Raw genomic sequence first — 27,349 nt, 5'->3', positions numbered from 1 at the left:
ACCACGCGTTTTTAGCTTTATAATCTGTACATTGTTCGACAGACCGACAATCTGGCTTTTCATCATCATTACAATTATCAATACTGTCTATAGATGTTTTGTCTGTATCCATATCCACCAACTTATAGAAATTTTCATTTTGCAACAATGACATAGGAGAAGGATTGTCTGCTTTGTTGTTTGCATCTTCTTCTCCAGCCACAGCTGACGTCATGGATTCTACATCTAAACTGTGGTTTTCATTGCCCTCACTAACGTTTTGTCTTTTAGGTTTAAAGAAGTCACTAATTTTTGTAGAGATATACATTACTATTAAACTCTCCTGTCCACTGAGTCACAATGTGTAAATAAACACTACGAACAAACCAAAACAATGCTGTCGGTTCTGAGCAGAACAACTGCACTGCAAGCGATTGACGTACAGAGAGTGATTGAGTAATATTGTTGAACGTGAATTCCTGAAGTGCCTGTTGGATTGTTTGTTGGCTTCTCTGTGAGGCAGCGATGGCTAACAAGGTAAACTGATTCAAATTGAAAAAGCCATAGACACGACCTGTCTGAATCGTGGACTAAAAAGACTGAATTCACATAGAGACATACAGACAGGCAACTGTAATGCGAGAACCACTTATGGGATTTACTTGTTTCTTTCTTTAACTCACAGATATATTCATTTACTATCTATTATTATATATTTAGCTACTTTAGGTAGCACAAGAAATAAGCTGTGGCTATAATTGTAAGTCAAGTCGCAAGAAACTGGGCTGCCGTCGTGCTCCTTACACTATTAGAGCAAAATCATTTGATTTTTTAATGAATTGTAGACCTCAAAAAGAACCACAAAAAGTCAGCAAGAGCATATGTTTGTCTTTCACAGTAGAGTCACACTCAATTTTTCTGCTTTGTGGGTGTTTAAACAGCTGACTTCAGAAGACAAAAATCATCATTATTCTTCAACCTTAATCTTTTATTTAGGTACATCTTTTTGAGCTCTACAGTTTGGTACTACATAACGTGATATAGTTCTTATGGATTATGTAATGTATTTCAAGAGAGCATGCTGGCAGAAAACATTTTTACTTCATATAGCTGATGACATTTAAACGGCTGAACAGACTTTCAGAAATATAGCTAAAAACCGTCCCCATTAAACCAGCTTTCAAATAAAAAAACGGCTTTAAAATTGGAACTTTCGTTTGAGAACTATGTTGGGGCAGACAGACAGACTTAAGGGTCAAACATATACATGTCCGTTCTGCATTGGGAGTTCAAATTTGCCCCCTGTGGGAGCTCCCCTCTACTATATAGCTTCAACCATGTTCTAACAAGGGTGCGGGCAGATAAAGACAAAGGTCAAGAGTGCCGTGGGCAAAGGGACATATCGGGTCGCAAGGCTGCCAACTTTTAGTCATGTTTGCTCCATTCGCACATATGATTTTTAGCTGTGACGTAAATTACAACATGGAATAAAATGATTTCGTGAAAGCACATTATAAAGACGTTCAAATTCAAACATGGCTTACATTATTTATTTCTCATTAACACACATAACATGAGATGTTGCCTTGCTACTACATTGCTGAGGTTGTTGGCAGTCGTATACAAAAGGCAATATGCACCAAAAATCACAACTTTAGAATGATACTCCAATTATCTTGGGTATACTGTACGTGCGTACACACACACACACACACACACACACACACACACACACACACACACACACACACACACACACACACACACACACACTCTCTCTCTACCTCCTGCCCGTCGCATCATGTTGGCGAGCCATTGTCATGTTCACTTGTGCTGGTGCAGCGGAAAATTACGGTTACGGTTTGATTTAATACACATGTACTACTTCAAATCTCCGGTACTGTACTGTTAAAAAAAAGGGGGGGGGGAGAAAAGAGAGAATTAGAAGAAATGGAGTTTCTGGGAGGTGCCAGAATGCATTGTGGCCAAAATTAAGCCCTGATTCAAGGTACATGTTGTTGTTAGGCATATGCTACAGTTTGCAATCTTATTGGCCATTTGTTTGACCTCCAAATTAGTATTACATTTATCTGCAAGGTTACGTTGCTCTGGTGTAATGTGAACAGATATAAAGAAACAGGTGCGTGTCAAGGAAGGTTAGGTTAGCCTTAGCACTGCCTTCTGCTTTATTACATTGTTTGACAAGAATTCCTAATTAGGCTGGCGACTGATATTAATACATAACTAATATGTAATTAATAAGACTTGCTTTTGTGCTGGAGAACATCTGTTCCTCACACAAATGTTAAGTGTTGGTTATACTCTGCTGGAGTGTTTTGGAAACGAATCCCAGTCTGTTTGTCCTGTTCCCATTAGGTTATATTGTGGTCACAACTTTCTCAAAAATTCCTCACAGCGGTTTAAGGTTAGCACTGATTGCCTTTTATGGTTGGCCACATTACCGCTAAAAGCAGTCCCTTTGGAGGGGCCCTCCTGCACAATTCCACCACATGTGGGTGGCTGACTTTCTGCAAGGCTGTGCCCTGTATTCTGTGACATTTGTATGGCTGCTTCAGTATCTTGGCATTTTCAGCTCTTCAGGAGGAAGGCAGAGCTTTAGTTGGTAAAGACTTTTCCAGCTGGAGTACATCACAACCAGACACACACTCTGGAATCAGGTATTGAATTGTAAGGTGTATCCAGCAACAGATGTGCACTCTGAGCACAATTCAGGTATGATAATGAGTGAACTAAATTTTAAGAGAACTGTTATGAGAATTCAGTGTGTAAATAAATAGGATAGCGAAGTACCCAGGAATGGAATGGGAATTTTAACTTCTACGAGGCTCTAGACAACGTGATAATGGACGGCAATCAAGCGAGTATCCACATTTGTCTGCATAATCCGTGAGACAGGAGTCATAGCAACAGAATGCCAGAGAAACACCATCCAGATACTACAGAAGCAACCAAGCACTTGTAAGTGCAATAGCTAAACAGCTCATGAATAGAGCTTTTTGAAAAAATAACAACAACATGAAGAAGAATGGAAGACAAAGGTGATTATCTGTTTGAGGAAGATAAATTTGGAGTAAAGGATCCAGGGATAGTGGAAGGAATGTGTAAGAAAAATCAAGGTATCTTTATTGGATTTGAAGATCTTTACATGACATTTGACAGCATGAAATAATGAAAGTGTGTGAAATTTTTTTTAAAAGGTACATATAAGATATATTGAACAGCAGGTAACATAGAATATGTACAATAATCAACAAGAATTGGTATTCTGAATTAAAGATTGTTAAAGATAAGGATGCAGGTAATCTCCACACACGTTCAGATGAACACTGAAGAATCATTGGTGGAACTGAAGAAACTTATAGCAATTTAATTAAAACTGAAGTTGAAAAGGATATCACTGATAAAATTCACTGGTGATATTTCTGTGTTCACCGAAAGTCAGACTGAATCACCAGAATTGGTGAATGTAATAAACAGTTGAATGAGTGCCAAATCAGGATTAATGAATGGAAGAAAGAGGAAAGTATTGGGGTGTGGCAGAAGTAACATTGGTGGCAAAGTTTACAAAATTAAGGACCACACAGTAGACCACTTGTACAGACTCTGGTACATGTGATGCTAATTTACACTGAGGGTCAAAGCACGGTTGTTATAAGGAATAATGTAGCATGGAAAAACAGGAGATTCCCCGCAAAACAAAGTTACTAATATCAAAGATATGCCTTAATTTGTGTTAGACATACCTGAATGTATGCTTGGAGCAAAGTACTGCATAAAAATTAATCATGGATTATGGAAAAAACAAGAGGGGAATCGGAGCATTCTAAATGCGGTGCTATTGACGGATGTTTAAACTAGGTGAACTCGTAACAGAAGAACTATCGAACATCTCTGCAGAATAGGTGAGGATAGTGTGATATGTGGAAAACTGTGACAAGTACAAGGGTCAGCAGAGTAAGTTATATTTGAAGGCATCAGGGAATAACCGCTGTGGAACTAGAGGTGGTTGCTGAGGTTAAAAACTGTAGGGAAAGACAGAGATAGGAAGGCATGTAACTGTGGACTCTGGGAGCTCATGGCACTGCAATTCTGCTGCTCAGACAGACAGACACATTGTCAACAGAAGGCACAGTTTCCCCTTTGCATGTCTGTGGTTACCGAGACTGGCTGTTACAGCAGACTACAGTGGGGCAACCAAGGTGGTGCACACCCTGGCAAGCTGAGGCTCTGCTGGCGTTTGCTTCTGTTTGGTGATTGCCGAGTATATTTCTTGTTACTAACAGAAACTATAGCAAATTATTGGGTTCTTTCTCCTCTCTCATTCCTGACAAGCACCAAAAATGGTCTCATAAATGTGTGTGTGTGTGTGTGACCTCTGCTAGACCATTCCAATACATCTAAAGTAATAGACATTTATCTCATCTGACAGTGTTACACATTCAGTGCACTCATACTCTCCCCATCACTAAATTTTCTGGGCATGACATTGTCTGAATTATTGAAACTTCCTGGCAGATTAAAACTGTGTGCCGGACCGAGACTCGAACTCGGGACCTTTGCCTTTCGCGGGCAAGTGCTCTACCAATTGAGCTACCCAAGCACGACTCTCATTCTGGAAACATCCCCCAGGCTGTGGCTAAGCCGTGTCTCCGCAATATCCTTTCTTTCAGGAGTGCTAGTTCTGCAAGGTTTGCAGGAGAGCTTCTGTAATGTTTGGAGGGTACGAGCCGAGGTACTGGCAAAAGTAAAGCTGTGAGGACTGGGCTTGACTCGTGCTTGGGTAGCTCAGTTGGTAGAGCACTTGCCCACGAAAGGAAAAGGTCCCGAGTTCGAATCTCGGTCCAGCAGACAGTTTTAATGTGCCAGGAAGTTTCATATCAGCGCACACTCCGCTGCAGAGTGAAAATCTCAGTCTGAATTATTGTTGGCATTGGTTTGCTGGTCTTGATGAATAAGACACTGAACTGTTGAAAATAACTATTTTTCCTACCAACCTATTCTTAACTAACCTCTCTTCCATGGTACTATGATCTAGTCGTGGGGATACCACCTCTGATTGTATGTTTTGATTTTATTCCCAGTTCACTTTGCTGACCCTCATTAAGTCTAGACTGAGCATTTACACTTTGCTTTTCAGTATTTATATCTTATCTACCATATAATGTTGTGTGCACGCGCGTGTGTTTTGAGGGAACTCACCGCATTTGAGAGACAGTGGCCTCATCAGGTGGAGGAGTCGTGGGCCGCGCAGCAGCAGGTGTCTGGCGAGGTGCGCTGGCAGAGGTGGCGGTGGCAGCGGTGGTGGTGGTGGTGGTTCTGGTTGTGGTTGTGGTTGTGGTGCTGGTGGTCCTCAGCTCTGTAACGACTGGTGCACTGCACATACAGAGAGGCAGGGTGTGAGCTGGCTGGGCGTGTCCTCGTGGGGATGTGGAGGTGGCTCACTATGGCCAGCACTGCTGAGGGACCATCCACACAGGGGATAGGGCTCCAGTTAATACAAATGAATTACCAGTAAGCTAATAACAATCAGTTGTACCATCCGAGCTTTCCACGGCAGTCGCTCAACCCCGTACAACAGGTAGTTCAAATCTAAGTGCAGCCAGAAGGTACATACAACGCCCAATACTTGCACAAAACATAATTACAGAATTACTGGACAGGTTAGCTCAGGTGCTGTCGCCATCAAAACTATCCAAACGGCCTGAATTCCACTCCACCTAAATTGTATGATGATGATGAAGTCCCATATTCCTTGACAGAGTGTAGGGGAACGACGAATGCACCCACATAATGTTACTGTCTTGCAGTTCCTCTGATCTCTTTTCGATATGGGCATTTCACTCTACAAAACGATTACTAAAAGACCCCACTTGAAGCAACTGATTTGTAACACTGAGTCCACAATCAGACTAATATCACGATAATGTGAATATCGAAACCTGTTATAATTAGATGGCAGCTTGTAAACTCAAGTTTATTGCAATAAATGACTTTTTGGAAACTAAGTTTCAACTTGAAATTAAGTGACGAAAACATTTGTATTAAGACTACCATCCAGGATTCCAACTGAGCACCTATTGTCTCTGTTAACTAAGTACGAAAGATCTTAAATATCATTTCAGCCACAGGTAAGCATGTGTGTATGTGTGCATGTTGGAATGTTGAAATGGCTTCGCATTGTGTTCGATGATTCAAACCTAGCAACTAATAGGATTGTTAACTAAGTGCAGTAATACATTACATATCCAAATATAGCAATATGAGAATCTGAACTGTCGAGAAAAAGTATTTTGTTCCTTTACTGGGATCTGAATCCACCACCTCCCGTTGTTTTCTAACCACAAATACATGTTAAACATCTGCTTAGTTTAGCTGTAGCAGGATGTGCCCATATATGAACTGGAAATAACCTAACGGAACATTCTGTGTGGGGTGGGAATCTATCCCTGCATGCTGCATGCACCATCGTTGTTGACTGCACACAAGATAATGTTGATTATCGAATTCTTTTTCGCCACTTGCTACGAGGTACGTGTTTTAACTTTTCAAGCAATCATTTAAAGTTTTGTGTGACAGACTTGAAATCGACACCAGCTGTCATAGTTGACAAGACATGCAGAGGCGATAAAAATCAAAATTGCTTTTCTCCTCTGGTTTTATGTGCATGACACAATGAAAATCTTTGCAGACAACCATGAATACAATGGATGCTAATAACTATGGACATATCCGTGGGAAGAATTTCTTAACACAAAAGAGCTTCATTACACCAGATGTGTACTGTTACATTCTGTGGACTCACATTAGCCTCTGATTTTACATTTTTTTGTCAGGACCAAACATTTTTGTTTTATGAAGGTGGAGCCAAATAGTTCAAATGTCCATCCAACCATCCTGTTTTAAGTTTTCCTTTATTTTCTTGAACTAAGCAATGCAAATACTGTGACCATTCCTTTGAAATGGCACTATCTATTTCCTTTCTAACATTTGAGAGCTGTAGATTCTACTTTGTCTCTAATGGTCTTGCAGTCGATGGGATGTTTGACACTTAATTACTTCTTTCTTTCTTCCTCAACATTTCCTATTGAATTAAAGTGCCGCATGATGGCTAATTGGTCACATTTCATGACATTTGGCAGTGATCGATTGAGCCATACTGGTAAACCACCACATCAAAACAAACCAACTGCAAATGAAAAAATTATTTCCTGACGTAATTTCTTTGACACACTTACCACATACACACACACAAAATAATACAACAAAACGAACACATTTCCAGAATACAAAAGGACTCACAAGCTGAAAACTTACACACACACACACACACACACACACACACACACACACACACACACACACACAAACGCATGCACGCACAAATGCGTACACAAACAGATCACAGATACTTCAATAATTACACTCGAAAGTTTCGCAATAACATTCGATATTTGGCAAAAACATTTGACAGTCGGCAACAGAAACCAAAACATTGCATTGCAACAATCTTTCAGTTCATAGTGCTGTGGAATGTGGGAAAAACTGCAAATTGGCATTCATAAGAAGAACACCAAAAATGCAATGGGAGTGTAATATGTAAGAAATTGTCCACACAACCTGTAAGTACAGTTCAAAACATTACTACTTTTCTACTTAATAGGAAATACCAACCACCAGAACTGTTTATAACCTATAGGCACAGTGACAAAAATGTAAATTAAATAGCTAGCATATGTACATATTCCAGGCCACTGATAACACCTTGCAGAAAATAAACTCGAAACGCGTATGGCACTAAAATTGTGTTTTATTCAGTTGCTGTCAGATGGTCCATAAGTAAAAATTATGAATATACTGAGATGCACAAAATACTTCATGCAGCATTTTCGAAGGTTTAAACAACAATCCTTATGACCTTCAAGTGTACAATATTCAATAAGTCACTCCAAGAATATTTTATAGCTACAAATAAAAAATTATGATTGATAAATATACTTATTCCAACCTGCATGACAACACGTCAGACAAAAGTCTATGATATTATGCATGAATCTACTTGTTTCAATTAAATTATGGATGGTCCTTTTAGGCTACATGCATCAATGTAGTATGCTACATGAGGAAAAATGATGGACTTTCTTACGCACTTGCACAGTACATTTTTAGGCCCCCTTTTTCCACATGGAATTTATATGGAGGGATTATCTGTGCTACATAAGCTACATTTACTGAAGACAAGCCTCATCTTTGCCAAGATTGACGGTGTTAATAATAACAGAAGAAATTATAATAATGAATGATCTCTTCAAAAAACTATTATAGTGGATAAACATGGCTGCTTAGTAGCTTAATACCACTTTAAAGTAAAAAATAAATTCCTTCTGAAATTATAATAAAGGGAAGCCACTTCAAGAATAACAATTGACGCATTCTCAAACAACAGTCACTGCCTATGATTGACTTCCTTATATATCAAATGACCTCTCTTCTTTTAGTAAAATTATAAGCCTCTATCACAATAATAAAGAGCTAGAAAATAATTAACGTTCCTTGACACAATGGCACACTACTGCAGTTATAAATGTGACAATGGAGAACATTCTGGAAGTTTGATTGATACTTGTCGCTGAGTTTATTTTGTACGATCTAATGTTGGTGTAACCTAAACTCTTACAAGATCACAGCAGCTCAGGTGGGAGAAAACACTTCCTGCAGAAATTTCTGTAGCCTACAATAATGCCAGTAGTGCAGCTGACAATTATGCGATTTTATTTCAGTGATTACAAAAACAACTCAAGTACACATTAGGTAGCTGAGGCAACTAGTGACCATTGATATGGATTAACAAGGAAAAGAATGTTTTGTAAAGGCTGTAATGAACCTCCAGGGAAACGGAACGCTCATCCAGTGACGAGCATCCTTCGTTAACAGCAAAACAGTGGCACTGCATTGAAAGTAGTTTGGTGGTCTGTTAAAATTGCTCTGGCTTCATTTGCTTAAGCTCTATATTCGAGTCACTGATCAGCCAAACACTTGACTAGTATTAACAGACCCTCTTTGCTTCCAGTGACTTCTGTTTAACAACATAAGGTTCCACTTTCCTTCCTAATCTACAATAAAGCCGACACTCCTTCACTACCTGCTGGAGGAGAGTCGGTGTATGTTGGGCCATGACAGAGGCAGACGTCCGGCTAGTGGAAGCTCACCATTAACCTTTCTTGCACCAGAAATTTTACTTCATCCCTGAAACAATTGTCATGTAAAGTCACAGCACACTTATTTGAACTTGCAATGTTGAAAATGTTGGTGCTGAACTGGGAATCTAACTTGGATATCTCTTTCTGCCATCTTTAACACTTTTCGGACAATACAGTTCCATCGTTTTGTTGGGTCCCCAACATTCCATAGTTATCGAGGTTTCAATGAAAGGGGAAGGTCTGGTTTTAAATACTGGTTGGGTACAAAAATTTTCGCTGTGTGATTTCACGTTGTAGCATTCGCACTGCAAATAACATGTGGAAAGCAATTACGATTTTTAGCATTTGTGCATGCTAACATCAACAATAACAATTGGTGCCAATTTTGACTATGAAACAGGCAGAGAACGTTTTATCCTATCATTTCAGATTTATAAATTCCACTCCTAGTGGCTGGTGGAAAAGTATTTGACAGGTGCGTAGCCAGTGGTGATAGCACATACAGGGTTAAGAGTCCCAGTCAGCACAGAACTTTTCCTCGCATAGTTTCTAGTTCAGACATGAGCATATCTCACTGGTGGTGAAATGAACTGACATTGTGTATCTATATGTGGCTAGAAAACAACATGATATATGCTGGGCTCGAAACGCAGCAGGGGAATACTTTGGTGTATAATCATTTCAGTTACATCATCCCTCTAGCGGTGAAAAATTTCGATACATAAAATTATAACAGTTTATTGTGCTTCATTCACAATCCCTGCCCAAAACAAAACTTTATGCCCCATCATATCAAGTTTGAAAAAGTGCATATGATGTCACATGCAGTTAAAATGATAGTTAAGATCTGTAGTGACCGGATTGGAGTCCTGGATCGCAGTCCAATACAAAAGCATGTAGTTTGAAGCTGAATCTTGCTTTTTGAAATCTCATTTATTGTAATTCACTTCAGTTTACAAGCACTGAGGACCGTCATCTCTGGTAAAGGGCTTTCTGATATTTACATTACTGTGGTATTGGTTTTCATATGGACGATAATAGACGAAGTGCAAGAAAGTTATGTGCCTGCATACAAACCAGGTGGAACGCGGTTCAGGAAATTTGGCTGCTTCTGAGCATGGTAACACACGCATATAAATTTGACAGGCACGACACTCGTCTGATTGTCAAACATTTCGTATTGTAATTAATGTGATACTTTGATCATCAGACATCGTTCAAAGCCTGTCTTAAAACTGGTCTTTGAAAGGTACAGCTAATGAAATGGTTGACAGCGTGTTTCAAATTGAGCTGGAGAAGGAAATCAGTACAGCGGGCAGTAAGGCACGGTGAAACTCGTGATTTGACAACAGAAAGAGGCTGTGGGTGTGCAACAGTTACATGTCATAACAGTATTACCACATTCATCTCAATTTCATTAATTAAATACGGTTGACAGGAATTTAAGTATTTTTCAAGTGAGCATCCTCACAGTGTAAGCACACATGAAACCATGGGGTAGTTAAAGTAAGCTGTGTCATTCCCCAGTGATGGAAAAACACACACTAATGTGTGTGTGTGTGGGGGGGGGGGGGTGATGAGCAATGTTTGTGATTGATGATGTAAGTTGTGCTGTAAACTTGCTACTGAAATAAAATTAAGTTTGTCCTCCACAAACAGTAGGTATGAATGGTAAATTCCGTGAGAATCTGAAGTCTATCTAGAAGGGCTGGCATGGGTACAAGGGGGAGTAGGATGAACATGGGATAGTGAGACATCCTCCCCAAAAAATGGGAAAACACTGTATCACTTCACTGTGTGAAGTGGACACTGTATGAAGTAAAAAATAATTCTGCTTACATGTGGTTTTATACGTCTTATTTTAATTATTAAAATCATATGTACCTGTGGTGTATAAAATTTGTGTGTAATACTATGTATAATTTTGAGAGGCTGGGGGGGGGGGGGGGGGGGGTGTCAAGTGGAATCAGTGAAAGACAGAGGCAGTTCCAGAACCAAACATTGTATATCTGTCTGTAACTGACACCCAATAGTGTGGGAAGTATGAGGCAGTGAACTAGGTGAAGATCACGACAAGAATCTATTATACATCATCAAGAGAATTTTTAAAATGTACACAAAGATAACTGTTAGTAAAAAGATTCCCGTTAACAAAAATTTTTTCAAACATAAGAGTTTGAGTCATTTCCCACAGCGTGCATAACGAGTTTGGAATAATGTAATGTTTTACATTTTTTTCAAGAATGTAAATAACAATTGTAATATGTTTATTGCTTGAACAATGAATTTTGATGTTAATCTTTATAGAATAAAAGAGAAAGACACTGAATGATTTACAACACTGGCTCTATGTTCATTACAATTGGTTCAGGGAATGCACATAGTGTCATCTCAAACACAAGATTTCTGATATAGTCTGTCTGTAAACTCAAGAACGAGCAGCACTTTTGGTGGGGGAAGTGGCCTTTCCCGGAAGAAACCTGCCACTGGCCTACAGGGCAACCCAAAATCAGTTGCCCATTACCTATCTAGCAGTCTACTTCGGCGTGCAGTCATATACGTCGTTTCTGTTCGTGGGATCTTAGTTGCCAATCTCAGTCAGTTGACTCTGTGAACTCACCGATATACTTCAGTATCCGGAAGTGACGGATAATCGCCCTGCATTTGCAAGAAAATGTGCAGAATACGAAGAAGATACTTGCGCAGAACGAGAGTTCGATCGTCTCTAACGTTATTACAGCTTGTGTTTAAAGGAGGCTACACAAAAAGAACGGTTGGCTAATATTTCCAGTCCCAATCAAAGGGCTGCAGTTTATGCACACGTCAGCCTCGCCAAAATAGGACGCATAAGGAAGGTACGCGAAAACAAGGCGCTTGGTTTATTGGAATCGCTGCAAAGGTCATTTGACAAACGATGGAGGACTTTTACATAAACCGAAAAATAATGCCCACATTACGGAAATTACTCACTGGCGTTGTAACATTACGAGTCAAGACAGCTGTAACGGAACTTCAATAGCGTAAAGTTATCGTTAAAAACGCACGCCGCGCGATTTGTTACGATTTGGTCGGTCATAATAGTAGTAACATGCTTTTGAATACAATTACAATATAACGGCGATACCTGTCTAGCGTTATTGGAAATAATATGTAATAAATTAATGAGTAAGGTAGCCGATCCTATAAGAAGAGGTAAAATTGGGCATATTAAGGTGTTTTGCTTTATATCGACTAAGCCGATGATACGGCGTCTTTTTTTTCTGTTTACTCTTAGAAGAAAAAAAAAAGAAAACAAGTAACGAAGTGCTAATTGTGCGTTGTGAAAAATTTAGGGGCGAATTTTAAATAGCTACAGTGTATAATCAGACTAACAAATGGACATTCAGTTACGCGAAATAGCGGACAGTGAAATGTGGTCATTAAATTGAGTACACCTACAGGGTGGTCAATTCCAGGATAAGTCTATTCGCGTCTCACGAGGCATGCGGTATTGAGACCGTTTTTTTTTTATTATATCACGGAGAGCGGGCTTCAATTTATAAAAAGGAAAAAAGCTGTATCATTATCATTGACTGTTGGTGTTATGCAACCAAAACTGTTCATCAAAGGGTTTCGGTGAATGAGTGGTGAATGCGAAATGAAACTGTGAACGAAGTTATGTTAAATAAAGCAGAAGAGACAAGACAGTTTGGTCGTATCTGTTATTATTCCATAAACCGTAACATTTATTCTCGTTGTACGAAGCCTTTATAGACGATCGTTATGACAATTTGCTTTGAAGGGATCTCGTTACGAGTTAAGTTTTGGGGACCTGGTCAACAGGGGATAGTTCGTAGATCTTAACTACTGCAGCTATTCTGGAATCAGGTGCTACCGTGACCGTTGTGTGTTGTCTATGGCTTAAGGTCATCATATCTCATTCTCCAAGATCGACGCGCCTTTCCTCTTGGTATAACTGTGTCTCACGGTAACCACGACAACGCCGACGGCGAAGGAAGATACGGTAGAGCGTGAAACAAAAAATACATTTTCGTTGCAGAAAGATGTTTTACACAAGACATTGCGTGAAATTGGATTTACCTGGAAATACTTTTCAGACGTGTTTAGGAAGACAATGACAAAAAAAGCAGTGCGAATCGAACTAATACAACACACGTAATTATAAATTTCTGGTTACTTTTTAAGCACTCTTCGTGTTGCGAGAATTGTTAAGTTTTAAGGCAGCCCTTCAAAGAAAACTTCTACCTTTTAGTAGAAACACAAAGTAAGAACAAGCCTTAAATTCTACAGACTGATGCACTATATCTGGTTCGTCTTACGAATAGAGGAACATACATTCATATGAATAGGCATTCGGTTCTATGATTGTAGTAGAATCCTGACTTCCGTTCTTACGTTAATATTATTTACTCTATAATGTTTTGTTTTCCTTATAATCTTAACGCATTTGTCTAAAAATAAACGCAGACGGGACGTATGTGTACACGGCGTCGTCACAGATTTTAAGCGCGCGCCGCGGCAAGGCCGGTACTACGTTGTGGAACAGCCTGTAGAAGCGCCTTGTGACGTAGCAGGGTAGGCAGAGTGGGGACTCGCGCGCTCACTCTTCAGTTTACCGACAGACTATATGCCACATAGCACATAAAATATTACGTAAGTATTAAAACCTAAATGAAAAATAAATGATCATTTATCAGTGTTAGTAGCTAGTAGACTTTTATGGACATATACAATTGTAAAATGGTGCAGAATAAAGGTAACTCTCGACGCAGAGAGACTTCAATGCTCACAGAAATCAGAGGCACAATAGCAACAACAATGGATGGGATAGATAATGTCATAAGGTGTGCCACAGGAGAATGGAAGCCTGTAGTGTTCATTGGGTGGCTTTAGTAAAGCCATAGATCCACTGAAACAAACACACACACACACACACACACACACACACACACACACACACAGGGGTGGACACCTGTTCGTTGAATACACAGTAAGGCACGGTATTCTGTGTGTCACAGAAGGGAACGTATCCAAGCACTGCGTGAGCTTTATGTAATGCTGAGTACAGAGGCGAACAAAATGAGGTGGGAAGACTCAACTTTATGGGACCAGCTGGAACTGCGCTGCAAGAGGTGTGAGCAGCCAGACACTGCGGCACCGATGCTTACTTCACCTGGTTTTCTGAACATCTTCCATACAAGCCCTCACAGCAGAGCATTCTTTTATATTATGCGTCTTTAGAGCAATTAACATCTTCCGTGTACTATCTGGATTTGGAGAGAACCAAGAATTATCTTGGGATAGTTACTGGCATATGGCTTGCACGTGGAAAGAAAGTGACCGACAACTACGTAAGAGCCAAAGCTGTAATACTAAGGTGTGAATAGTGATTACTCTGATAATCTGCTTTTATACAAGACGAAACTTCCACAGGTCAACATCAGCCATCTAAATTTGTAAAAATGTTACCACCATCCTCTATAATCATTCTGCAGTACACTACCTTGCTCGAGGTGTCGATTGTAAGTGACTTTGTCATCATCTTCATGCAGTGTGGCACTATTCAAAGGTGTCTCAGTGTCATCAGCCACAGAGGCAATGGACAACTTTAGAGACCACTTCATGGGAACAGGGCTACAGCAACCCGTACAGGCTGCCGGTTGCAAACTACACCCGTCACTGTGTCTGAGCCTATGCTGGGCAATACAGCTTTGTGTCCACAGCAGTCTGCCTCATGCTCTATTCACACAGTGAGTGTACCCTCTGTCATGACAGTTGATGCTAAAACCTAAACAACCACTTTCTGTATACATGTAGTTTAATATAATGCCCACAAACTGGCTCTTTGATGTTTTTTGTTAGCTAACATACCTGGTAATGAACACTGTTCAGTTTAGGGGTTCACTGAAACTGCTACACGAGGGTAATGATAGCATTGTGAGCTATCGTGAAATGACTGTCTATGATGGTGTATTTTACAGCAGACACACATCTACGAAAATTCAGTGGGAAAAATTACACAGTTGGAAATACACACACCTAGAACCGAGAGACACGAATGAGTGGGTTGTCTCACACTTACCTGGTTTGTGGTGGTGGATCATACAGCAATCTGCTCACTTCGATCAAGTCCTTAGGTTGATGAAGCATCGCATCTGCCCACCCCTGAGTGGCCATCACCTCGTGGGTACGTGCCTTAATAAATTCGATGGCGGCTCGCCTGAGGTCACTGCAGGAGTGGCGGACTGCGAGGACGGCCGCGGCCGCCGCGGTCTCGACGGTCAGCTGAGCGGCCACCTGCCGCTCGCACTCCGCCTTCAGCCCCGACGCCCCGTATTTATCTGCTGCAGCCAGCAGCTGGGGGGCCGTGCCGGGCAGCTGGGGGGCCCGCTGGGTGTACAGGTAGGAGACCAGCTGCCTCAGCACCGGGCCCCCGATGTCGGCAATCCTCACCACGCCAGTGCTGGCCTCGAGGGTGTCGTGGGCGAACATGGCCGCGAACACAGGGCTCCTGTCCGCCAGGACGGCCCTGTGCACCACCAGCCGAGTCTCACCTGCCTCGAGTATCACCATGGCGTCGTCCCCGGCGTCCAACAGGTCCCCCAGGTCGACAGCCACCGTCTCTGTGATGTCCTTAACTGCTTCCATTGCGGACGATTCTGAAACACGGCAACACGGAGCAGCCCTTTCAGCATACAGGTGACTGACGATACCTCTACGAGTGACAGCCACACCTGTCTCCAGCGACAGTTGATAAATACAGGGTGAGTCACCTAACGTTACCGCTGGATATATTTCGTAAACCACATCAAGTACTGACGAATCAATTCCACAGACCGAACGTGAGGAGAGGGGCTAGTGTAATTGATTACTACAAACCATACAAAAACGCACGGAAGTATGCTTTTTAACACAAACCTACGTTTTTTTTTAAAATGGAACCCCGTTAGTTTTGTTAGCACATTTGAACATACAAACAAATATGTAATCAGTGCCGTTTGTTGCATTCTAAAATGTTAATTACATCCGGAGATATTGTAACCTAAACTTGACGCTTGAATACCACTCCTCTGTTGTTCAATCGTCTGTATCGGAGAGCACCGAATTACGTAGGGATCCAAAGGGAACAGTGATGGACCTTAGGTACAGAAGAGACTGGAACAGCACATTACGTCCACACGCTGACACCTTTTTATTGGTCTTTTTCACTGACGCACATGTACATTACCATGAGGGGTGAGGTACACGTACACACGTGGTTTCCGTTTTCAATTACGGAGTGGAATAGTGTATGTCCCGACATGTCAGGCCAATAGATGTTCAATGTGGTGGCCATCATTTGCTGCACACAATTCCAATCTCTGGCGTAATGAATGTCGTACACGCCGCAGTACATCTGGTGTAATGTCGCCGCAGGCTGCCACAATACGTTGTTTCATATCCTCTGGGGTTGTAGGCACATCACGGTACACATTCTCCTTTAACGTACCCCACAGGAAGAAGTCCAGAGGTGTAAGATCAGGACAGCGTGCTGGCCAACTTATGCGTCCTCCTCGTCCTATGAAACGCCCGTTGAACATCCTGTCAAGGGTCAGCCTAGTGTCAATTGCAGAATGTGCAGGTGCACCATCATGCTGATACCACAAACGTCGATGCGTTTGCAGCGGGACATTTTCGAGGAACGTTGGCAGATCATTCTGTAGAAAACCGATGTATGTTGCAGCTGTTTGGGTCCCTGCAATGAAGTGGGGACAATGTTTCAAGCGTCAACTTTAGGTTACAATGTCTCCGGATGTAATTAACATTTTACAATGCAACAAACGGCACTGATTACGTATTTGTTTATATGTTCAGATGTGCTAACAAAACTAACGTGGTTCCATTTAAAATAACGTAGGTTTGTGTTAAAAAACATACTTCCGTGCATTTTTGTATGGTTTGTATTAAACAATTACAGTAGCCCCTCTCCGCACGTTCGGTCTGTGGAATCGGTTCGTCAGTATTTGATGTGGTTTAGGAAATATATCCAGCGGTAACGTTGGGTGACTCACCCTGTACAGTCCATCTTTAGTCGGTTCCAGCAGTATCACACCCTTTGTGTCCGACTGATGCCATTGGTGAATAACAGCAAATCTTTAATAATACCATTTTCAAGCTTTACCTATTCTTTCAGCATATTTCATTTGGAGAACAAGCTCCAGAAGCGGCAAGGACATGATTTCGATCTTTTTTTCTACAGTGCAATGTTATTTGGTATGGAAATGGTTTGAAATAGACGTCTACCAAAATACTAAATAGGCTGTACAGAACTATAGTATTACTCTATTCAACGAGATGTTCTCTTTACTTCTCCTGTTATTCAAGAAAACAACACTGTTTTATGACCTGAATCTGTATTATTCGTCATTTAACAAGCAGTCATGCGTGTACCCTTGCAGGAGTTGCTTCACACAGGGGATGAAGCCCGTGCGTCGGGAGACTGACGTGCGTTCACAGTGAAAGGTCGTGAAGTGGGTTCAGCCGAGTACGTAGTTCAAATTGTCATCCACCAGGGTACAGTAGCGGACAGACACATTCAAGAAACAGTGAATTGTACTGTTTATTTCTTGAAGGATTTTTCTTTTATGGTTGTACAGTTTTGTGTATGTTTTTAGTAGTGTGGATGATGTGTGAATGTGGTCTAAAGTAAATATGTAGATCACTGTTATAGTGACAAACGCCGTACGAAGTAACGTGAGAAATTCTTAATACACTGTGAATGAAGACGACGGGGAATTTTGTATTATAGTGTGTCAAGTATGTTTATGGTAAAGGGAAGCTAATTTCAGTGTAAATGAAAACAGTTAATAATGTAAAGTATAAACAAAGTACCAGAATGTTAAATATTTTGGAAAAAAGTACAGTTCGAGTGTGTTGTTTATTGATTTGTTAGTCATGAAAAAAGCGCGCTAACACAGGAGAATAATATTTTTGTATTGGCCTTAATGCAGACTGAGCAATCACAACAGAGTATTCTTCACGCATCTCTTCTCTTGCAAACGGAGAATGCTTACACCAATCCAAGAAGTCAGAGCCCAGGCTTTCAATGGTACGGTCGTGTGTAGTATGAGCTCCGAAGGAAGTAGTCGTTTGCCAGTTTCATGTCTGCATGTGCTACATGTCTCAAAAGTGCTTTACAGTGAAGGTAAATAAATTCATTCATAGCGGCATCAACGAGCAGCAATACGGCAGGGCAGCGCTACCAACTTACACGACAAGCGGGGACCCTGAAACTGGGACGGCGGCAGACGGAGGAGGTCTGACACTCAGTTTCTGCACGCCGAGGCTGCAGCATTCGACGAAAGATGAGTTTGTTAGAACTGTTTTGTTTGTGTGTGTGTGTGTGTGTGTGTGTGTGTGTGTGTGTGTGTGTGTGTGTGTGTGTGCGTGCGCGCGCGCGAGCGAGCTGCAGACTGAGTAACATGGTAAGTGATAAAGATTTTGTAAATACGAAAAAAGAAGGATTCTCATTCAGTGGAAGTGCTTCACAAACTAGCACGCTTGAACAGAGAGGAGTAGATGTTAAAGTAAAAGAGGAGGTTTTTGAGGATGTTTCTTTGTTATTTACGGACGGTGAAGTAGACTTTGCTTCAAGTACGTCAGTTGATGTAACTAGTGGAGACAATGAAGATCCTGAAAGTCACATTAAGCCGGCCAGAGTGGCCGAGCGGTTCTAGACCCTACAGTCTGGATCCGCGCGACCGCTACGGTCGCAGGTTCGAATCCTGCCTCGGGCATCTATGTGTGTGATGTCCTTAGGTTAGTTAGGTTTAAGTAGTTCTAAGTTCTAGGGGACTGATGACCACAGCAGTTAAGTCCCATAGTGCTCAGAGCAATTTGAAAAAATCACATTACGCATGAAATCGGTAACAATCAATTGCGTGATGACAATATTGGTAGTGTTACTGAATCAAATGTGGATACCAAATTCATAATAGTACCGAAGGAAAATGATAAACAGGGAACAGTAAAGCAGAAAATAGAACAAAGAAGATATGTTTGTAGCATTAATGGATTCTATGAAAGATGGACATACTAATTTGGCTGAAACAACTGATCAGAACATCAATGGAAAACTTGAAAAGCAGACTGCGGTTTTAAAAGATATGTGGGAAAATGATCTGAAGTCATTAGAAAGTAAAGTGGATGGCAAAATTTCTGAAGTTGAGAATAACTGCCAACAATCCACTAGAACTGTAGAAAGTGAATTAACAGATGCCTTGAAAAAAGTTGCTATTGGAAACAAAGAAAGGGCAGATGTGATAAAAGAAAGAGTGCAGAAACTAGGTCAAAATAACGGTGGTAGAGTGTGTGTGTGTTAAGATCACAAACTGTTAGGCAGTAAAATCAGTTCTGAATATGCCAAATGTATGACTGAAGTAAAAAGTGTGTCCGACTGAATGGGCGAGACAGAAGAAAATGTTCTTCAGCTAACTAACCAGGTAGAAGAGGTTGAAAATAAGTCTGGTGAGCACAGCAGTAGATTATGCCAAGTTGAAACTAACCTCAGATATGGAACAAACAGTAGTGGGTGTAGTTTTGTAGCAGCATTATCTGAAATAATATACGTCGCTAACAGGCAGTTTTGATTGAACAGAAAATGTACATCCAAAAGAATTTTGGAATGACTTCGAAGGAGTTCTACCTAGTTTGTGACCAGACAGACAAAAAATAGGGTTCATTACCTCTCAATTCTAGGAAGAGGCTAGAATTTGGGGGGTTATTGCTACTAAACAGTACGATATTCTATATATATTTAAAGAGGCGTTTTTTAAAGAATATTGGGGGCAAGCAAAAACAAATGGAGTTGCTAAATAGCTTCTGGGCTAGGGAAACGTTTAATGCCAGGAAAGAAAGCTTAAGAAAGTTTGCGTTAAAATGGACGACAAACTTTTCATATTTAAACAACAAAGCCGAGACAGAAGAAATTGTTATGGGCCTGGAAGGTAAATTGCCCATGAACTGGCGAAACAAAATTATTGCAGCGCCTAGGGATGACGTTTATAAATTCATTGCTGTTTGGAGAGAGTTGACAAGTTGTTCCATGAGGAGGAGCATGCAAATCGTAACATCAGACCACCAAATAATGCAGAAACGCGGCAGAATGCAAACGTTAACAGAATTGGTGTGAGCCCCGGAAACAGCGGCAGGTGGCGCTACCCAGCAAATGATAGGCGAAATAATGGGGAGCAGGTGCTCAATTATCGGCCGTATTCTCCGGTGCGAGAGGATGATGATGCGCCAAGGTGACAGCAAATGGTGGTAAACTTAAGAAATGGTACAGAATCCGTTAAACTAAATGCCGTCTGTGAAAGGGCTAGCGTTTACAAGATGGGAAGTAGTAATTTGAACCCGCTAGCAAAACCCTTTGTACGTGTTAGAACTAAACAGGCTGGGACTGTGAGTGAGGAGCAGAAGAAGGTAGTAACAACAGACGAAACGAGCTATATACACACATCTGTACATTTAACGGAGGTCTAGGAGATTTTTTGGACAGACATAAAAAAGCACTGTATTGCAGACGAAACGGGTGATGAATTAGCGGAGAATGTCCTTAGCAACCAAGTTGAAGTCTAGTCATGTTCTGGGGTAGGAATAAGTAGTACAGAAGCTGCAGAATTACAAGAGATTGGTGATGTCAGTATAGAAGAAATACTATTGTCTATAAATGACATTTGTGAGGCTATAAGGGAGAGGCAGGAAAATTGTGACCAAAATGGCGGTCAGCCAACTAATCATGAAAGAAAGAAAGAGAGAGAGAGAGAGAGAGAGAGAGAGAGATTGGGGCGGTGGGGAAGGAGAACACGGAGAATGGCGAAACGCCGGAAAAAATTTTTGAGCTGTCATTAGTGAACAGAATAAATAGTATGGGGGAGAAAAGTGATGTGGGTAATTCTGCAAAAATCTGTGTAATTTCTGGAAACAGGGAAGATTTCGATAGAAGAGAGGTTGTGAACGATTTTTTGGAGCTAGGTTCTGACACCAGCAATGAAGGGAAGGTGTTGAGTCAACCAGTAATCAGTCTGCAAGTGTGTAACGAAGAAGTGCAGTGCTTGGCAGATAGTGGCAGTGGTTTACGTGCTGTGGGTAAAAGTTTGTTCGGATCGTTGCCAAATAGAAATGAAGTTGTAATAATGCCAGTAACGGGGCTGCAGATAATTGTAGCTACAGGAAAAGTTGAAAACCTGTTAAACAGGAAGTTCTGTTGCGATTGAAAATAAATGGTGTACTCCATGACTTCCTTATAATCGCTGATCTATGTATAAAAATGCCAATTGGCGTAGATTTCTTTAACCAGTACAAAGGGAGATTAAGTTTTAATGAAAATGTATTTTTTGAAAGTAATAGAAAATGACTTAACATTTAAACTAGTTGCCCATCCAGCGGAAATAGTAATTTTATTTCCTCAAAAATGTGAAGGCACGTTTTCACAAACTCACTTTGGACTAAAAAAAGGAAAAAAAAAACAAATGTGCAGGACTAGTGGTGTTTACGCTGACCCCCCCCCCCCCCCCCCCCACACACACACACACACACTTAGCGTTAAATGAATGTTGATTTCGTTCTGTAGAATTTTACTCCTTGTTTTCCACATGGCTAATTTGCGTAACAGAAAAAAATGTTACGCGTAGAAAATTCTTTCTACATCTACATCCATACTCCGCAAGCCACCTGACGGTGTGTGGCGGAGGGTACCCTGAGTACCTCTATCGGTTCTCCCTTCTATTCCAGTCTCGTATTGTTCGTGGAAAGAAGGATTGTCGGTATGCTTCTGTGTGGGCTCTAATCTCTCTGATTTTATCCTCACGGTCTCTTCACGAGACGTACGAGGGAGCAATATACTGCTGGACTCTTCGGTGAAGGTATGTTCTCAAAACTTTAACAAAAGCCCGTACCGAGCTACTGAGCGTCTCTCCTGCAGAGTCTTCCACTGGAGTTTATCTATCATCTCCGTAACGCGCTAACAGTTTCGCAAACCGTCGACTTTTACACGCATGTTCGGCACAAACTGTTCTCCTGGTTCACCGATGACATTGTAATTCTGTCAGAGACAGCAAAGGACTTGGAAGAGCAGTTGAACGGAATGGACAGTGTCTTGAAAGGAGGGTATAAGACGAGGATAATGGAGTGTAGTCGAATCAAGTCAGGTGATGCTGAGGGAATTAGATTAGGAAATGAGACACTTAAAGTAGTAAAGGAGTTTTGCTATTTGGGGAGCAAAATAACTGATGATGGTCGAAGTAGAGAGAATATAAAATGTAGACTGGCAATGGCAAGGAAAGCGTTTCTGAAGAATAGAAATTTGTTGACATCGAGTATAGATTTAAGTGTCAGGAAGTCGTTTCTCAAAGTATTTGTGTGGAGTGTAGCCATGTATGGGAGTGAAACATGGACGATAAATAGTTTAGACAAGAAGAGAAAAGAAGCTTTCGAAATGTGGTGCTACAGAAGAATGCTGAAGATTAGATGGGTAGATCACATGACTAATGAGGAGGTGCTGAATAGGATTGAGGAGAAGAGGAGTTTGCGGTAGAACTTGATTAGAAGAAGGGACCGGTTGGTAGGGCATGTTCTGAGACATCAAGGGATCACCAATTTAGTATTGGAGGGCAGCGTGGAGGGTAAAAATCGTAGAGGGAGACCAAGAGATGAATACACTAAGCAGATTCAGAAGGATGTAGGCTGCAGTAGGTAGTGGGAGATGAAGAAACTTGCACAGGATAGAGTAGCATGGAGAGCTGCATCAAACCAGTCTCAGGACTGAAGACCACAACAACAACAACTACGAAAATCTTGTTTCGCTAGCTGTCGATAACTCAAGAAATTAATACCAATGGAGTGAAAAAAATAAGAAGGGAAGTATAAGTACTGATATATCGCCAAAGATCGAGTTCCCTGTGTTTACGAATTAGCAAAATATTCTCCTTGTGCGCTATCATTCGCCAACCTTTCGTCTCGATGTCTCGAGCGGTTTAGGAGATACGAGAGATGTTGCGCGTATTTCATTCTCGCGGGCGTGAGACTGGAAGTGAGCGCGCTACATAGGATCCGTTTTCTCGAGATCGGAGGCAGATAGAGACCTCCTCCCAAGTCTAAACAAAAATTCAGCATGTTGGCTAAATTTCAAACGCAACAACATATGGTTTAACCAAACGCAAAATCATAGCGACCCTTATTTTTCATTGCAGGCTTTTCGAAGTTTGCGTAGCGTCTTACTATAATGTGTATATCGAAATAAGTATGACAATTAGCGAGATGATGGGCACTTGGCCAGGAAGCTGCCATATAACGCTACAAGCAAGTAAAAAATGAAATATTTTTACTGAGTAGTTTCTGCAAAATCGTTTGAGAAAGATTACAGTGTGCGCGCGCTTCGTTTCTGTCAGCGTGGAGCGCCGTCAGCCGGCGCGTGCAAAACACGTGCACGCGTCTCGACCTGCGCTGGACACGCGTGATTCGTGCGCGTCGCGCTGTAGCGTCGTGTCGCGCCTAGGCCTAAAGACGGCCCTTCCTCAGCAACGGGCGGGCTGGCACCAGCGGGGCTCTGGTGGGAGTGCCGTGGACTCGGTGGCGGCAGGAACGCACTGCGGAAGCGTGGAGCAGGAAGGAGGACGCCGACCGCCAATCGACGAACCACATTCACCACAAAACCGTACAATTTGTGTTGTCAAAGTACGCCAGCATGTCAACAATTACATTATTTATACGACCTGAAGGAAACTGTTGTTCCACCCGTAAACCGTAAATTTTAAGTGGTCCCAGTGTTTCCTGTTACGAATGTACCGGTATACTCTCGTCTGCATAATCGTTAATTCGTTACATCGCCCCTTACGCGTAGCAATCAAATCTAAACATGAAGTACTAAAAACTAATATTGCGATGCATAATGTAGCAGGAATGAGCTACCACCTGCATCTTCAAACCTAAGGCCACTTTACGGTGTGTGGTGGAGGGTATTTCGTACACCGAGGCCATTCTACTCTGCGCCTCGCTGGCTTCCCGCCCACCCCCGCCGACTATCGCCAGCGTGGCCGCGTGACGTCACCTCCCGCCGCTGCCGACCCTGGACTGGCGACACGCACTTATCTGCACCCACCGCGCGGACGCCCGCTTCCTGCCGACAAACCGCAGTGCCGCAGTGCAAGCGTGTCTCCTCGACGCTTTCAGGCCTGCGGCGAAATGAGCGAGACGAGAAAATTCGAGAAACTGCAGCCTACACACGGGCTTAGCGCCGATGACGCCAGCCACGTACCACTCGCGAGCGGCACAGCCAAGGCGGATGCGAGCAGTCAGTGGTACCAGAGTACCCTCTGCCACGCACTGCCACGCGGCTTGCCGGCACGTACATACAGACTTAGGTGTTAGACTTGCAAGTTTGCTGAAAGTCCTACAGCGGCATGAGGTACAGCGCAGAGGTCTCACAAGTCACAACCAGTATAAACCCCACCCCACGCCCGATTCTGTCAAGACTACAACTCGCACTTATACTACACGTGTAATCGATTACTTTACAAATGCGCCACTGTCTCTAATATTTGACGTTATGCATGGAAGCGAGAGAAACTTTTGAGAAGGTTTGAGATAATGTTGAAACTTTGTTGCAAGTTGCCAAGTGCTGTCATTCCCAGACAATGGATGAACGTATCGTGGGTTATTTGGGCTCCACGAGATGCGATGGCAATCTCCGTATCTGTCTCGTTCAGCGTAATACTTGTCTCGCTGTAAGAGGGCTTTAAACACAAGTTTGGACCTCTTAGCGAGCAGTTTACGACATAACTTTTAAATTCACCCGATAACAGCGTGAAATACTGAGAATAAAATTTTTGTTGCCTCCAGAAGTCGTTTCAGGCGCCTTAGTTAACGCCATAGGTTCACCTACGTAACCATTTGTAAGAGGCTTGTACAGACGACGTGGGCCATTTCTAGTTTGATGTAGGCTTGTCGATATAAATGAATTTTATTTAGCCAAGACGGACTCCGAAGTATCCTACTTACGTCACCAGGGTACTTTCACAGTTTCACTTCTAAACATGGAATAAAATTTCCAAAATGAAATTTTCGCTCTGCAGCGGAGTGTGCACTGATATTGAACTTCTTGGAAGATTAAAATTGGGTGCCGGACCGAGGCTCGAACTCCCGACCTTTGCCTCTCGGGAGCAAGTGCTCTACCACTTTTTTTTGCATTTTGTTCGTTGTTGATCGTTGTGTTTGTTCGTTGCGGACGTCACATGACATCCGGTCTGGTTCGTTTGTTGATCCTTGGACTCAGTTTTTTTTTATTGCACAGGCCAAACAGGTCTGACGGAACACGCTGAGCTACCGTGCCAGCTTACCTGAGCTACCGAAGCACAACTCAAAACACCTCCTCATAGCTCTACTTCCGCAGCAGAGCACTTGCCCGCGAAAGGCAAATGACCAGAGTTCTCGACTCTCGGCGCGGCACACAATTTTAATCTGCCAGGAAGTTGCGTGCAATAAAATTTGTTTCGCGAGAGGCCGTGTCTGAGGGAACAAGTAATTTTCCTTCATTTCTATTCTATCACTTAGTAGCAAGCTGAGTTTATTGTACCTAAATGAGTTGTGTTGCTGCCTTTTCAGATCACTACAACGAAAAAATTTGTTTGTTTTGAGAGTAAACTGAGTACATGCTGTCAATTGTAACAGCTGTCTGTACTTTGCGGCTCTTTATACTGAATTCAACTATTAGTACCGGCAATAGTTGCAACATTTTTTGCAAACAAATCTCGCACTCTTCAGACAGCACGGGGCGATTGCGCGTCGTCCCCACCTGCTGCTGCGCCCACACGCACACTCGCCCCCCCCCTCCCGTAGGAAAGCGACTGAGCGCCGCCTCGCTGCCCCACAAGCGGCGGGCCGGGCCGGCCCGGGGCAGCGGCTCTCAAGTCACGTGACCCCTCCGCCGCCAGCAACGCCACGACCTTGGCGCTTCGTGGCAGCGTTTCATTCCCTTCTCCGAGAAGCGAGCACACGCAACGCTTACTGCGACAGAACGCTGCCTAACGAATGAACACCTCCGTCGCTCGCTTCTCCCTACGTCATCGCCTGTATTTTCCGTAGTTATTTTGATTTCAGTCTTAACCGAGAAGCTCATAGGTCACAAGTACATAACGTAATTAATTCGCATGATCTGGCCATTCATCTTATAGCGTTTCAGTTGACTGCCTGCTGCCCTGGTGTCCATGCAACAGCTTAAAATTTTCTGTCTGCTCCTATGTACTGCGCAAAGTACGACGGTCGAAATGTTTATTTTGCAGCAGCAGTTTTTGCAGTAAGCGGTAGTAATATTTAACAGTTCGTAATAACAGTGTGTCATCTGTGCTGTGATTGGCTGAGGCAGAACACACTGAGCAGTCGTCGTATCCGGTTTCATACTATCGGCGCTTTGGTGCCACATTTGCTCACTTTGTATTGAAACTTACGTCCAAAGCAGAAAAGGCCACCGAACACTCGATATACCTGCGCAATTTCTTACAATACAACGGCGCAAAATAACCGAATATCAAAACGTCATCCCCGTAAGCTGCAGTTACTTTAGGGTCAAATACCAAGTTTAATTTCCGCCGCTTCAGTGTAAGGCCAACACTGTGGATCACCGCACAAAACTGTTGACGTCATAGTAGTTTTGTATAGTCCTGCCTGAAAAATTTCGTTCCAGAAAAGCCACGTTCATAAACTTTGGCATCAGCTGGAAACACTGTACTATTCGTCATGTAAAGAGTGGGTATTGCATCTCATAATGCGAGAAAAGACCCTACCACACCAATTACTACACTTTTTTCAAGACCTTCCCAGTGACCTCTGCTCGTGTCGAGACAGTATTTGACTGCCGTGTCCTCTACAGAGTCCTGACTACTGGACCGGCGTAAGGGGTCGTGGGTTCTCTCCCAGCAGTTGCTTTCCTGCTCAGAAATCCGCGCCCCGCCGTGGTGTGTCAGAACGTGGCGGCATCTGCTGGACCGCCGACACACAGGACGGGCCCGGGAATTATTTTTGCATTTTTCATTATTATTCACTATCGTTGTTGGTTCGAGTGTTTAGTTTTGCTACCAGTCGTTCTCAGCCGACGGTAAACTGCTATAAAGATAATAAAC

The 27,349-nt window shown here is 42.3% G+C and overlaps 1 protein-coding gene across 2 annotated transcripts in view; it reads right to left on the bottom strand.

Moving 5' to 3' along the window:
• LOC124553664 (neurogenic locus notch homolog protein 4-like) overlaps positions 1-27,349 on the bottom strand; it is a 114,016-nt gene that overhangs the window by 33,123 nt on the left and 53,544 nt on the right. For both annotated transcript variants that reach the window (XM_047127546.1, XM_047127545.1), the window contains exons 2-3: positions 15,280-15,856; positions 5,200-5,373 (exon numbers count right to left, since the gene is read on the bottom strand). In XM_047127546.1, the coding sequence (XP_046983502.1) occupies positions 5,200-5,373; positions 15,280-15,845 (740 nt within the window). In that variant the 5' untranslated portion in view covers positions 15,846-15,856. The remainder of the gene's footprint in view (positions 1-5,199; positions 5,374-15,279; positions 15,857-27,349) is intronic.

Source organism: Schistocerca americana, chromosome 11, assembly GCF_021461395.2.
Source record: "Schistocerca americana isolate TAMUIC-IGC-003095 chromosome 11, iqSchAmer2.1, whole genome shotgun sequence".
NCBI classification, from domain to species: domain Eukaryota; kingdom Metazoa; phylum Arthropoda; class Insecta; order Orthoptera; family Acrididae; genus Schistocerca; species Schistocerca americana.
This window is presented reverse-complemented; position numbering and strand designations above follow the sequence as displayed.